Below are 15,000 nucleotides of genomic sequence, written 5' to 3'. Positions count from 1 at the left end.
CCTAGACTCTCTCTCTCCATGCTGGGTAACGTCCTGCTCCTAGACTCTCTCTCTCCATGCTGGGTAACGTCCTGCTCCTAGACTCTCTCTCTCCATGCTGGGTAATGTCCCTGCTCCTAGACTCTCTCTCTCCATGCTGGGCAATGTCCTGCTCCTAGACTCTCTCTCTCCATGCTGGGTAATGTCCCTGCTCCTAGACTCTCTCTCTCCATGCTGGGTAACGTCCCTGCTCCTAGACTCTCTCTCCATGCTGGGTAATGTCCCTGCTCCTAGACTCTCTCTCTCCATGCTGGGTAATGTCCCTGCTCCTAGACTCTCTCCATGCTGGGTAATGTCCCTGCTCCTAGACTCTCTGTCTCCATGCTGGGTAATGTCCCTGCTCCTAGACTCTCTCTCTCCATGCTGGGTAATGTCCCTGCTCCTAGACTCTCTCTCCATGCTGGGTAATGTCCCTGCTCCTAGACTCTGTCTCTCCATACTGGGTAGCGTCCCTGCTCCTAGACTCTCTCCATGCTGGGTAATGTCCCTGCTCCTAGACTCTCTGTCTCCATGCTGGGTAATGTCCCTGCTCCTAGACTCTCTGTCTCCATGCTGGGTAATGTCCCTGCTCCTAGACTCTCTGTCTCCATGCTGGGCAATGTCCCTGCTCCTAGACTCTCTCTCTCCATGCTGGGTAATGTCCCTGCTCCTAGACTCTCTCTCCATGCTGGGTAATGTCCCTGCTCCTAGACTCTCTCTCTCCATACTGGGTAACGTCCCTGCTCCTAGACTCTCTCCATGCTGGGTAATGTCCCTGCTCCTAGACTCTCTGTCTCCATGCTGGGTAATGTCCCTGCTCCTAGACTCTCTGTCTCCATGCTGGGTAATGTCCCTGCTCCTAGACTCTCTCTCTACATGCTGGGTAACGTCCCTGCTCCTAGACTCTCTCTCTCCATGCTGGGTAATGTCCCTGCTCCTAGACTCTCTCTATCCATGCGGGGTAATGTCCCTGCTCCTAGACTCTCTCTCTCCATGCTGGGTAATGTCCCTGCTCCTAGACTCTCTCTCTCCATGCTGGGTAACATCCCTGCTCCTAGACTCTCTCTCTTCATGCTGGGTAACGTCCCTGCTCCTAGACTCTCTCTCTCCATGCTGGGTAACGTCCCTGCTCCTAGACTCTCTCTCTCCATGCTGGGTAATGTCCCTGCTCCTAGACTCTCTCTTTCCATGCTGGGTAACGTCCCTGCTACTCCTAGACTCTCTCTCTCCATGCTGGGTAACGTCCCTGCTCCTAGACTCTCTCTATCCTTGCTGGGTAACGTCCCTGCTCCTAGACTCTCTCTATCCATGCGGGGTAATGTCCCTGCTCCTAGACTCTCTCTCTCCATGCTGGGTAATGTCCCTGCTCCTAGACTCTCTCTCTCCATGCTGGGTAACGTCCCTGCTCCTAGACTGTCTCTCTTCATGCTGGGAAACGTCCCTGCTCCTAGACTCTCTCTCTCCATGCTGGGTAACGTCCCTGCTCCTAGACTCTCTCTCTCCATGCTGGGTAATGTCCCTGCTCCTAGACTCTCTCTCTCCATGCTGGGTAATGTCCCTGCTCCTACACTCTCTCTCTCCATGCTGGGTAACGTCCCTGCTCCTAGACTGTCTCTCTCCATGCTGGGTAACGTCCCTGCTCCTAGACTCTCTCTCTCCATGCTGGGTAATGTCCCTGCTCCTAGACTCTCTCTCTCCATGCTGGGTAATGTCCCTGCTCCTAGACTCTCTCTCTCCATGCTGGGTAATGTCCCTGCTCCTACACTCTCTCTCTCCATGCTGGGTAACGTCCTGCTCCTAGACTCTCTCTCTCCATGCTGGGTAACGTCCTGCTCCTAGACTCTCTCTCTCCATGCTGGGTAACGTCCTGCTCCTAGACTCTCTCTCTCCATGCTGGGTAATGTCCCTGCTCCTAGACTCTCTCTCTCCATGCTGGGCAATGTCCTGCTCCTAGACTCTCTCTCTCCATGCTGGGTAATGTCCCTGCTCCTAGACTCTCTCTCTCCATGCTGGGTAACGTCCCTGCTCCTAGACTCTCTCTCCATGCTGGGTAATGTCCCTGCTCCTAGACTCTCTCTCTCCATGCTGGGTAATGTCCCTGCTCCTAGACTCTCTCCATGCTGGGTAATGTCCCTGCTCCTAGACTCTCTGTCTCCATGCTGGGTAATGTCCCTGCTCCTAGACTCTCTCTCTCCATGCTGGGTAATGTCCCTGCTCCTAGACTCTCTCTCCATGCTGGGTAATGTCCCTGCTCCTAGACTCTGTCTCTCCATACTGGGTAGCGTCCCTGCTCCTAGACTCTCTCCATGCTGGGTAATGTCCCTGCTCCTAGACTCTCTGTCTCCATGCTGGGTAATGTCCCTGCTCCTAGACTCTCTGTCTCCATGCTGGGTAATGTCCCTGCTCCTAGACTCTCTGTCTCCATGCTGGGCAATGTCCCTGCTCCTAGACTCTCTCTCTCCATGCTGGGTAATGTCCCTGCTCCTAGACTCTCTCTCCATGCTGGGTAATGTCCCTGCTCCTAGACTCTCTCTCTCCATACTGGGTAACGTCCCTGCTCCTAGACTCTCTCCATGCTGGGTAATGTCCCTGCTCCTAGACTCTCTGTCTCCATGCTGGGTAATGTCCCTGCTCCTAGACTCTCTGTCTCCATGCTGGGTAATGTCCCTGCTCCTAGACTCTCTGTCTCCATGCTGGGTAATGTCCCTGCTCCTAGACTCTCTCTCTACATGCTGGGTAACGTCCCTGCTCCTAGACTCTCTCTCTCCATGCTGGGTAATGTCCCTGCTCCTAGACTCTCTCTATCCATGCGGGGTAATGTCCCTGCTCCTAGACTCTCTCTCTCCATGCTGGGTAATGTCCCTGCCCTGCTCCTCCATGCTGGGTAACTCCCTGCTCCTCTCCATGCTGGGTAACGTCCCTGCTCCTAGACTCTCTCTCTCCATGCTGGGTAACGTCCCTGCTCCTAGACTCTCTCTCTCCATGCTGGGTAATGTCCCTGCTCCTAGACTCTCTCTCTCCATGCTGGGTAATGTCCCTGCTCCTAGACTCTCTCTCTCCATGCTGGGTAATGTCCCTGCTCCTACACTCTCTCTCTCCATGCTGGGTAACGTCCCTGCTCCTAGACTGTCTCTCTCCATGCTGGGTAACGTCCCTGCTCCTAGACTCTCTCTCTCCATGCTGGGTAATGTCCCTGCTCCTAGACTCTCTCTCTCCATGCTGGGTAATGTCCCTGCTCCTAGACTCTCTCTCTCCATGCTGGGTAATGTCCCTGCTCCTACACTCTCTCTCTCCATGCTGGGTAACGTCCTGCTCCTAGACTCTCTCTCTCCATGCTGGGTAACGTCCTGCTCCTAGACTCTCTCTCTCCATGCTGGGTAACGTCCTGCTCCTAGACTCTCTCTCTCCATGCTGGGTAATGTCCCTGCTCCTAGACTCTCTCTCTCCATGCTGGGCAATGTCCTGCTCCTAGACTCTCTCTCTCCATGCTGGGTAATGTCCCTGCTCCTAGACTCTCTCTCTCCATGCTGGGTAACGTCCCTGCTCCTAGACTCTCTCTCCATGCTGGGTAATGTCCCTGCTCCTAGACTCTCTCTCTCCATGCTGGGTAATGTCCCTGCTCCTAGACTCTCTCCATGCTGGGTAATGTCCCTGCTCCTAGACTCTCTGTCTCCATGCTGGGTAATGTCCCTGCTCCTAGACTCTCTCTCTCCATGCTGGGTAATGTCCCTGCTCCTAGACTCTCTCTCCATGCTGGGTAATGTCCCTGCTCCTAGACTCTGTCTCTCCATACTGGGTAGCGTCCCTGCTCCTAGACTCTCTCCATGCTGGGTAATGTCCCTGCTCCTAGACTCTCTGTCTCCATGCTGGGTAATGTCCCTGCTCCTAGACTCTCTGTCTCCATGCTGGGTAATGTCCCTGCTCCTAGACTCTCTGTCTCCATGCTGGGCAATGTCCCTGCTCCTAGACTCTCTCTCTCCATGCTGGGTAATGTCCCTGCTCCTAGACTCTCTCTCCATGCTGGGTAATGTCCCTGCTCCTAGACTCTCTCTCTCCATACTGGGTAACGTCCCTGCTCCTAGACTCTCTCCATGCTGGGTAATGTCCCTGCTCCTAGACTCTCTGTCTCCATGCTGGGTAATGTCCCTGCTCCTAGACTCTCTGTCTCCATGCTGGGTAATGTCCCTGCTCCTAGACTCTCTGTCTCCATGCTGGGTAATGTCCCTGCTCCTAGACTCTCTCTCTACATGCTGGGTAACGTCCCTGCTCCTAGACTCTCTCTCTCCATGCTGGGTAATGTCCCTGATCCTAGACTCTCTCTCTCCATGCTGGGTAATGTCCCTGCTCCTAGACTCTCTGTCTCCATGCTGGGTAATGTCCCTGCTCCTAGACTCTCTCTCTACATGCTGGGTAACATCCCTGCTCCTAGACTCTCTCTCTCCATGCTGGGTAATGTCCCTGATCCTAGACTCTCTCTCTCCATGCTGGGTAATGTCCCTGCTCCTAGACTCTCTCTCTCCATGCTGGGTAACGTCCCTGCTCCTAGACTCTCTCTCTCCATGCTGGGTAACATCCCTGCTCCTAGACTCTCTCTCTCCATGCTGGGTAACGTCCCTGCTCCTAGACTCTCTCTCTCCATGCTGGGTAACGTCCCTGCTACTCCTAGACTCTCTCTCTCCATGCTGGGTAATGTCCCTGCTCCTAGACTCTCTCTCTCCATGCTGGGTAATGTCCCTGCTCCTAGACTCTCTCTCTCCATGCTGGGTAACGTCCCTGCTCCTAGACTCTCTCTCTCCATGCTGGGTAACATCCCTGCTCCTAGACTCTCTCTCTCCATGCTGGGTAACGTCCCTGCTCCTAGACTCTCTCTCTCCATGCTGGGTAACGTCCCTGCTACTCCTAGACTCTCTCTCTCCATGCTGGGTAATGTCCCTGCTCCTAGACTCTCTGTCTCCATGCTGGGTAATGTCCCTGCTCCTAGACTCTCTCTCTACATGCTGGGTAACGTCCCTGCTCCTAGACTCTCTCTCTCCATGCTGGGTAATGTCCCTGATCCTAGACTCTCTCTCTCCATGCTGGGTAATGTCCCTGCTCCTAGACTCTCTGTCTCCATGCTGGGTAATGTCCCTGCTCCTAGACTCTCTCTCTACATGCTGGGTAACGTCCCTGCTCCTAGACTCTCTCTCTCCATGCTGGGTAATGTCCCTGCTCCTAGACTCTCTCTCTCCATGCTGGGTAACGTCCTGATCCTCTTTTTCTTGTTGTGGTCATGTAGGTATGCGTATCCTGGTGACTCTGCTCCTAGACACTCTCCCCATGCTGGGTAACGTCCTGCTCCTCTGTTTCTTCGTCTTCTTCATCTTCGGCATCGTCGGCGTGCAGCTGTGGGCGGGGCTACTGAGAAACAGGTGCTTCATGGGAGAAGACTTCAGAACGTGAGTCTCTCTCTCTCTCTCTCTCTCTCTCTCTCTCTCTCTCTCTCTCTCTTCTCTCTCTGTCTCTCTCTCTCTCTCTCTGTCTCTCTCTCTCTCTCTCTCTCTCTCTGTCTCTCTCTCTCTCTGTCTGTCTCTCTCTCTCTCTGTCTCTCTCTGTCTCTCTCTCTCTCTGTCTGTCTCTCTCTCTCTCTCTGTCTCTCTCTGTCTGTCTCTCTCTCTCCCTCTCTCTGTCTCTCTCTCTCTCTGTCTGTCTCTCTCTCTCTCTGTCTCTCTCTGTCTGTCTCTCTCTCTCTCTCTCTCTCTCTCTCTCTGTCTCTCTCTCTCTCTCTCTCTCTGTCTCTCTCTCTCTCTCTCTCTGTCTCTCTCTCTCTCTGTCCCTCTCTCTCCTGTGTCTCTCTGTCTCTCTCTCTCTCTCTGTCTCTCTCTCTCTCTGTCTCTCTCTCTCTGTCCCTCTCTCTCCTGTGTCTCTCTGTCTCTCTCTCTCTCTCTCTCTCTCTCTCTCTCTCTCTCTCTATCTGTCTCAGTCTGTGTCGTCCAGGGGGTAGTGTGTATAACGTGATGTGAGGTGACAGTTAGCTGTTGCCCGTAGCGATGGCCTTTCTGACGGTGACAACGTGTAAACTGCACATCTCACCCACGTACTGACACAACACAACAGCGCTGCACACACACACTCGGACAGATGTGCACACACAGACGAGTGTGTGTGTGTGTGGATTAAATCAGTGGCTTAAGAGAGAGCAGTAGATAGATGCCAGGCCTACACACACTCACACACACACACACACACACACACGAAAACGGGGATGAAAGTTTACAACACAGAGCGGAACTTCCAGATTCTCTCAGTCAGGAAGCTTTCCAGAACATATCCTACCGTTTGATTTAATGGAACAAAGTGTCCCGTGTGTGTGTGTGTGTGTGTGTGTGTGTGTGTGTGTGTGTGTGTGTGTGTGTGTGTGTGTGTGTGTGTGTGTGTGCGTGCGTGCGTGCGTGCGTGCGTGCGTGCGTGCGTGCGTGCGTGAGAACCTGGCGTTCGCTGGCTAATATCACTCTTAAGCCACTGACCGACTCAACACACTCTCTCTTTGTCTTCCTATGTAGTCTCTATAACCTCTGTCTTCCTATGTAGGCTCTATAGCCTCTGTCTCCCTATATTGGCTCTATAATCTCTGTCTTCCTATGTAGGCTCTATAACCTCTGTATGTCTATGTAGTCTCTATAACCTCTGTCTCCCTATATAGGCTCTATAGCCTCTGTCTCCCTATATAGGCTCTATAAACTCTGTCTTCCTATGTAGTCTCCATAACCTCTGTCTTCCTATATAGGCTCTATAACCTCTGTATGTCTATGTAGTCTCTATAACCTTTGTCTCCCTATATAGGCTCTATAGCCTCTGTCTCCCTATATAGGCTCTATAAACTCTGTCTTCCTATGTAGTCTCCATAACCTCTGTCTTCCTATATAGGCTCTATAACCTCTGTATGTCTATGTAGTCTCTATAACCTCTGTCTCCCTATATAGGCTCTATAGCCTCTGTCTCCCTATATAGGCTCTATAAACTCTGTCTTCCTATGTAGTCTCCATAACCTCTGTCTTCCTATATAGGCTCTATAACCTCTGTATGTCTATGTAGTCTCTATAACCTCTTTCTTCCTATATAGGTTCTATAACCTCTGTATGTCTATGTAGTCTCTATAATCTCTGTCTTCCTATGTAGGCTCTATAACCTCTGTATGTCTATGTAGTCTCTATAATCTCTGTCTTCCTATGTAGGCTCTATAACCTGTCATTGAGTGTGTACTACCAGCCGGAGGAGAGCGAGGAGGACCCCTTCATCTGCTCAGCAATTCGGGAGAACGGAATGTTGCGTTGCCATGACGTCCCGCCCTACAGCGAGGGAGGGGCTGAGTGCTCGCTGCCCGCGCCCTCTCTTGGCGGGGAAGGCGGGGCCAGAGACGGCTGTGTGAACTGGAACCAGTACTATAACGTCTGTCGGCCCGGCAACGTCAACCCTCACAAAGGAGCGGTGAACTTTGACAACATAGCCTACGCATGGATAGCCATATTCCAGGTAGGACTGTACACACACAGCATAGCCTAGCATAGCCTAGCATTGATAGCCATAATCCAGCTAGGACTGTACACACACAGCATAGCCTAGCATGGATAGCCATCTTCCAGGTAGGACTGTACACACACAGCATAGCCTAGCATAGCCTAGCATTGATAGCCATATTCCAGCTAGGACTGTACACACACAGCATAGCCTAGCATGGATAGCCATCTTCCAGGTAGGACTGTACACACACAGCATAACCTAGCATAGCCTAGCATGGATAGCCAACTTCCAGGTAGGACTGTACACACACAGCATAACCTAGCATAGCCTAGCATGGATAGCCAACTTCCAGGTAGGACTGTACACACACAGCATAACCTAGCATAGCCTAGCATGGATAGCCAACTTCCAGGTAGGACTGTACACACACAGCATAGCCTAGCATAGCCTAGCATGGATAGCCAACTTCCAGGTAGGACTGTACACACACAGCATAGCCTAGCATAGCCTAGCATGGGTAACCTCATCACTCAGAGCCAGGTATATATATATTTTTTTATATTTTTTATTTCACCTTTATTTAACCAGGTAGGCTAGTTGAGAACAAGTTCTCATTTGCAACTGCGACCTGGCCAAGATAAAGCATAGCAGTGTGAACAGACAACACAGAGTTACACATGGAGTAAACAATTAACAAGTCAATAACACAGTAGAAAAAAAAGAGAGTCTATATACATATACCCAGCTATAGCCTAACATGAGTAACCTCATCACTCAGAGCCAGGTATATACCCAGCTATAGCCTAGCATGGGTAACCTCATCACTCAGAGGCAGGTAAATACCCAGCTATAGCCTAGCATGGGTAACCTGATCACCCAGAGCCAGGTAAATACCCAGCTATAACCTAGCATGGGTAACCTCATCACTCAGAGGCAGGTATATACCCAGCTATAGAGTAGCATGGATAACCTCACCACTCAGAGCCAGGTAAATACCCAGCCTAGCATGGATAATCTCATCACTCAGAGCCAGGTATATACCCAGCTATAGCCTAGCATGGATAACCTCATCACTCAGAGCAAGGTATATACCCAGCTATAGCCTAGCATGGATAATCTCATCACTCAGAGCCAGGTATATACCCAGCTATAGCCTAGCATGGGTAACCTCATCACTCACAGCCAGGTATATACCCAGCTATAGCCTAGCATGGGTAACCTCATCACTCAGAGCCAGGTATATACCCAGCTATAGCATGGGTAACCTCATCACTCAGAGCCAGGTAAATACCCAGCTACATCCTAGCAAGGATAACCTCATCACTCAGAGCCAGGTATATACTCAGGTATAGCATAGCATGGATAACCTCATCACTCAGAGCCAGGTATATACCCAGCTATAGCCTAGCATGGATAAACTCATCACTCAGAGCCAGGTATATACCCAGCTATAGCATGGATAACCTCATCACTCAGAGCCAGGTATATACTCAGGTATAGCCTAGCATGGATAACCTCATCACTCAGAGCCAGGTATATACCCAGCTATAGCCTAGCATGGGTAACCTCATCACTCAGAGCCAAGTATATACCCAGTCTAGCATGGGTAACCTCATCACTTAGAGCCAGGTATATACCCAGCTATAGCCTAGCATGGATAACCTCATCACTCAGAGCCAGGTATATACCCAGCTATAGCCTGGCATGGGTAACCTCATCACTCAGAGCCAAATATATACCCAGTCTAGCATGGGTAACCTCATCACTCAGAGCTAGGTATATACCCAGCTGTAGCCTAGCATGGGTAACCTCATCACTCAGAGCCAGTTAAATACCCAGTCTAGCATGGGCAACCTCATCACTCAGAGCCAGGTATATACCCAGCTATAGCATGGATAACCTCATCACCCAGAGCCAGGTAAATACCCAGCCTAGCATGGATAACCTCATCACCCAGAGCTAGGTATATACCCAGCTGTAGCCTAGCATGGATAACCTCATCACTCAGAGCCAGGTATATACCCAGCTATAGCCTAGCATGGGTAACCTCATCACTCAGAGCCAGGTATATACCCAGCTATAGCCTAGCATGGGTAACCTCATCACTCAGAGCCAGGTATATACCCAGCTATAGCCTAGCATGGGTAACCTCATCACTCAGAGGCAGGTAAATACCCAGCTATAGCCTAGCATGGGTAACCTCATCACCCAGAGCCAGGTAAATACCCAGCTATAACCTAGCATGGGTAACCTCATCACTCAGAGGCAGGTATATACCCAGCTATAGAGTAGCATGGATAACCTCACCACTCAGAGCCAGGTAAATACCCAGCCTAGCATGGATAATCTCATCACTCAGAGCCAGGTATATACCCAGCTATAGCCTAGCATGGATAACCTCATCACTCAGAGCAAGGTATATACCCAGCTATAGCCTAGCATGGATAATCTCATCTCTCAGAGCCAGGTATATACCCAGCTATAGCCTAGCATGGGTAACCTCATCACTCACAGCCAGGTATATACCCAGCTATAGCCTAGCATGGGTAACCTCATCACTCAGAGCCAGGTATATACCCAGCTATAGCATGGGTAACCTCATCACTCAGAGCCAGGTAAATACCCAGCTACATCCTAGCAAGGATAACCTCATCACTCAGAGCCAGGTATATACTCAGGTATAGCATAGCATGGATAACCTCATCACTCAGAGCCAGGTATATACCCAGCTATAGCCTAGCATGGATAAACTCATCACTCAGAGCCAGGTATATACCCAGCTATAGCATGGATAACCTCATCACTCAGAGCCAGGTATATACTCAGGTATAGCCTAGCATGGATAACCTCATCACTCAGAGCCAGGTATATACCCAGCTATAGCCTAGCATGGGTAACCTCATCACTCAGAGCCAAGTATATACCCAGTCTAGCATGGGTAACCTCATCACTTAGAGCCAGGTATATACCCAGCTATAGCCTAGCATGGATAACCTCATCACTCAGAGCCAGGTATATACCCAGCTATAGCCTGGCATGGGTAACCTCATCACTCAGAGCCAAATATATACCCAGTCTAGCATGGGTAACCTCATCACTCAGAGCTAGGTATATACCCAGCTGTAGCCTAGCATGGGTAACCTCATCACTCAGAGCCAGTTAAATACCCAGTCTAGCATGGGCAACCTCATCACTCAGAGCCAGGTATATACCCAGCTATAGCATGGATAACCTCATCACCCAGAGCCAGGTAAATACCCAGCCTAGCATGGATAACCTCATCACCCAGAGCTAGTTATATACCCAGCTGTAGCCTAGCATGGATAACCTCATCACTCAGAGCCAGGTATATACCCAGCTATAGCCTAGCATGGGTAACCTCATCACTCAGAGCCAGGTATATACCCAGCTATAGCCTAGCATGGGTAACCTCATCACTCAGAGCCAGGTATATACCCAGCTATAGCCTAGCATGGGTAACCTCATCACTCAGTGCCAGGTATATACCCAGCCTAGCATGGATAACCTCCACTCAGAGCCAGGTATATACCCAGCTATAGCCTAACATGGATAACCTCATCACTCAGAGACAGGTATATACCCAGCTATAGCCTAGCATGGATAACCTCATCACTCAGAGGCAGGTATATACCCAGCCTAGCATGGGTAACCTCATCGATCAGAGCCAGGTATATACCCAGCTATAGCATGGGTAACCTCATCACTCAGAGCCAGGTATATACCCAGCTATAGCATGGGTAACCTCATCACTCAGAGCCAGGTAAATACCCAGCTACATCCTAGCATGGATAACCTCATCACTCAGAGCCAGGTATATACCCAGCTATAGCATGGGTAACCTCATCACTCAGAGCCAGGTATATACCCAGCTATAGCATGGGTAACCTCATCACTCAGAGCCAGGTGAATATCCAGCTAAAGCCTAGCATGGGTAACCTCATCACTCAGAGCCATGTATATACCCAGCTATAGCATGGGTAACCTCATCACTCAGAGCCAGGTATATACCCAGCTATAGCATGGGTAACCTCATCACTCAGAGCCAGGTATATACCCAGCTAAAGCATGGGTAACCTCATCACTCAGAGCCAGGTATATACCCAGCTATAGCATGGGTAACCTCATCACTCAGAGCCAGGTATATACCCAGCTATAGCATGGGTAACCTCATCACTCAGAGCCAGGTATATACCCAGCTATAGCATGGGTAACCTCATCACTCAGAGCCAGGTATATACCCAGCTATAGCATGGATAACCTCATCACTCAGAGCCAGGTATATACCCAGCTATAGCCTAGCATGGGTAACCTCATCACTCAGTGCCAGGTATATACCCAGCCTAGCATGGATAACCTCATCACTCAGAGCCAGGTATATACCCAGCTATAGCCTAACATGGATAACCTCATCACTCAGAGACAGGTATATACCCAGCTATAGCCTAGCATGGATAACCTCATCACTCAGAGGCAGGTATATACCCAGCCTAGCATGGGTAACCTCATCGATCAGAGCCAGGTATATACCCAGCTATAGCATGGGTAACCTCATCACTCAGAGCCAGGTATATACCCAGCTATAGCATGGGTAACCTCATCACTCAGAGCCAGGTAAATACCCAGCTACATCCTAGCATGGATAACCTCATCACTAAGAGCCAGGTATATACCCAGCTATAGCCTAGCATGGGTAACCTCATCACTCAGTGCCAGGTATATACCCAGCCTAGCATGGATAACCTCATCACTCAGAGCCAGGTATATACCCAGCTATAGCCTAACATGGATAACCTCATCACTCAGAGACAGGTATATACCCAGCTATAGCCTAGCATGGATAACCCATCACTCAGAGCCAGGTATATACCCAGCTATAGCATGGGTAACCTCATCACTCAGAGCCAGGTATATACCCAGCTATAGCATGGGTAACCTCATCACTCAGAGCCAGGTAAATACCCAGTCTAGCATGGGTAACCTCATCACTCAGAGCCAGGTATATACCCAGCTATAGCATGGATAACCTCATCACCCAGAGCTAGGTATATACCCAGCTGTAGCCTAGCATGGATAACCTCATCACTCAGAGCCAGGTATATACCCAGCTATAGCCTAGCATGGGTAACCTCATCACTCAGAGCCAGGTATATACCCAGCTATAGCCTAGCATGGGTAACCTCATCACTCAGAGCCAGGTATATACCCAGCTATAGCCTAGCATGGGTAACCTCATCACTCAGTGCCAGAAATATACCCAGCCTAGCATGGATAACCTCATCACTCAGAGCCAGGTATATACCCAGCTATAGCCTAACATGGATAACCTCATCACTCAGACACAGGTATATACCCAGCTATAGCCTAGCATGGATAACCTCATCACTCAGAGGCAGGTATATACCCAGCCTAGCATGGGTAACCTCATCGATCAGAGCCAGGTATATACCCAGCTATAGCATGGGTAACCTCATCCCTCAGAGCCAGGTATATACCCAGCTATAGCATGGGTAACCTCATCACTCAGAGCCAGGTAAATACCCAGCTACATCCTAGCATGGATAACCTCATCACTCAGAGCCAGGTATATACCCAGCTATAGCATGGGTAACCTCATCACTCAGAGCCAGGTATATACCCAGCTATAGCATGGGTAACCTCATCACTCAGAGCCAGGTAAATATCCAGCTAAAGCCTAGCATGGGTAACCTAATCACTCAGAGCCATGTATATACCCAGCTATAGCATGGGTAACCTCATCACTCAGAGCCAGGTATATACCCAGCTATAGCATGGGTAACCTCATCACTCAGAGCCAGGTATATACCCAGCTATAGCATGGGTAACCTCATCACTCAGAGCCAGGTATATACCCAGCTATAGCATGGGTAACCTCATCACTCAGAGCCAGGTATATACCCAGCTATAGCATGGGTAACCTCATCACTCAGAGCTAGGTATATACCCAGCTGTAGCCTAGCATGGGTAACCTCATCACTCAGAGCCAGGTATATACCCAGTCTAGCATGGGTAACCTCATCACTCAGAGCCAGGTATATACCCAGCTATAGCATGGGTAACCTCATCACTCAAAGACAGGTATATACCCAGCTATAGCCTAACATGGATAACCTCATCACTCAGAGACAGGTATATACCCAGCTATAGCCTAGCATGGATAACCTCATCACTCAGAGGCAGGTATATACCCAGCCTAGCATGGGTAACCTCATCACTCAGAGCCAGGTATATACCCAGCTATAGCATGGGTAACCTCATCACTCAGAGCCAGGTATATACCCAGCTATAGCATGGGTAACCTCATCACTCAGAGCCAGGTATATACCCAACTATAGCATGGGTAACCTCATCACTCAGAGCCAGGTATATACCCAACTATAGCATGGGTAACCTCATCACTCAGAGCCAGGTATATACCCAGCTATAGCATGGGTAACCTCATCACTCAGAGCCAGGTATATACCCAGCTACATCCTAGCATGGATAACCTCATCACTCAGAGCCAGGTAAATACCCAACTATAGCATGGGTAACCTCATCACTCAGAGCCAGGTATATACCCAACTATAGCATGGGTAACCTCATCACTCAGAGCCAGGTATATACCCAACTATAGCATGGATAACCTCATCACTCAGAGCCAGGTATATACCCAGCTATAGCATGGGTAACCTCATCACTCAGAGCCAGGTATATACCCAGCTACATCCTAGCATGGATAACCTCATCACTCAGAGCCAGGTAAATACCCAACTATAGCATGGGTAACCTCATCACTCAGAGCCAGGTATATACCCAACTATAGCATGGGTAACCTCATCACTCAGAGCCAGGTATATACCCAACTATAGCATGGGTAACCTTATCACTCAGAGCCAGGTATATACCCAGCTACATCCTAGCATGGATAACCTCATCACTCAGAGCCATGTATATACCCAGCTATAGCATGGGTAACCTTATCACTCAGAGCCAGGTATATACCCAGCTACATCCTAGCATGGATAACCTCATCACTCAGAGCCAGGTATATACCCAGCTATAGCATGGGTAACCTTATCACTCAGAGCCAGGTAAATACCCAGCTATAGCATGGGTAACCTCATCACTCAGAGCCAGGTAAATACCCAGCTACATCCTAGCATGGATAACCTCATCACTAAGAGCCATGTATATACCCAGCTATAGCATGGGTAACCTCATCACTCAGAGCTAGGTATATACCCAGCTATAGCATGGGTAACCTCATCACTCAGAGCCAGGTAAATACCCAGCTACATCCTAGCATGGATAACCTCATCACTAAGAGCCATGTATATACCCAGCTATAGCATGGGTAACCTCATCACTCAGAGCCAGGTATATACCCAGCTATAGCATGGGTAACCTCATCACTCAGAGCCAGGTAAATACCCAGCTACATCCTAGCATGGATAACCTCATCAC

At 49.8% G+C, this 15,000-nt stretch overlaps 1 protein-coding gene across 1 annotated transcript in view; it reads left to right on the top strand.

Annotated features, from left to right (window-relative positions):
- Window positions 1–15,000, top strand: part of LOC139365258 (voltage-dependent T-type calcium channel subunit alpha-1H-like) — a 102,666-nt gene that overhangs the window by 14,992 nt on the left and 72,674 nt on the right. The window contains exons 4-5 of the mRNA XM_071102764.1: window positions 5,294–5,453; window positions 7,230–7,527. Of these exons, the coding sequence (XP_070958865.1) occupies window positions 5,294–5,453; window positions 7,230–7,527 (458 nt within the window). The remainder of the gene's footprint in view (window positions 1–5,293; window positions 5,454–7,229; window positions 7,528–15,000) is intronic.

This window comes from Oncorhynchus clarkii, chromosome 13 (genome assembly GCF_045791955.1).
Source record: "Oncorhynchus clarkii lewisi isolate Uvic-CL-2024 chromosome 13, UVic_Ocla_1.0, whole genome shotgun sequence".
NCBI classification, from domain to species: Eukaryota; Metazoa; Chordata; class Actinopteri; order Salmoniformes; family Salmonidae; genus Oncorhynchus; species Oncorhynchus clarkii.
Note: the sequence above shows the minus strand (reverse complement) of the source record. Positions and strands in the feature narration are given on the sequence as shown.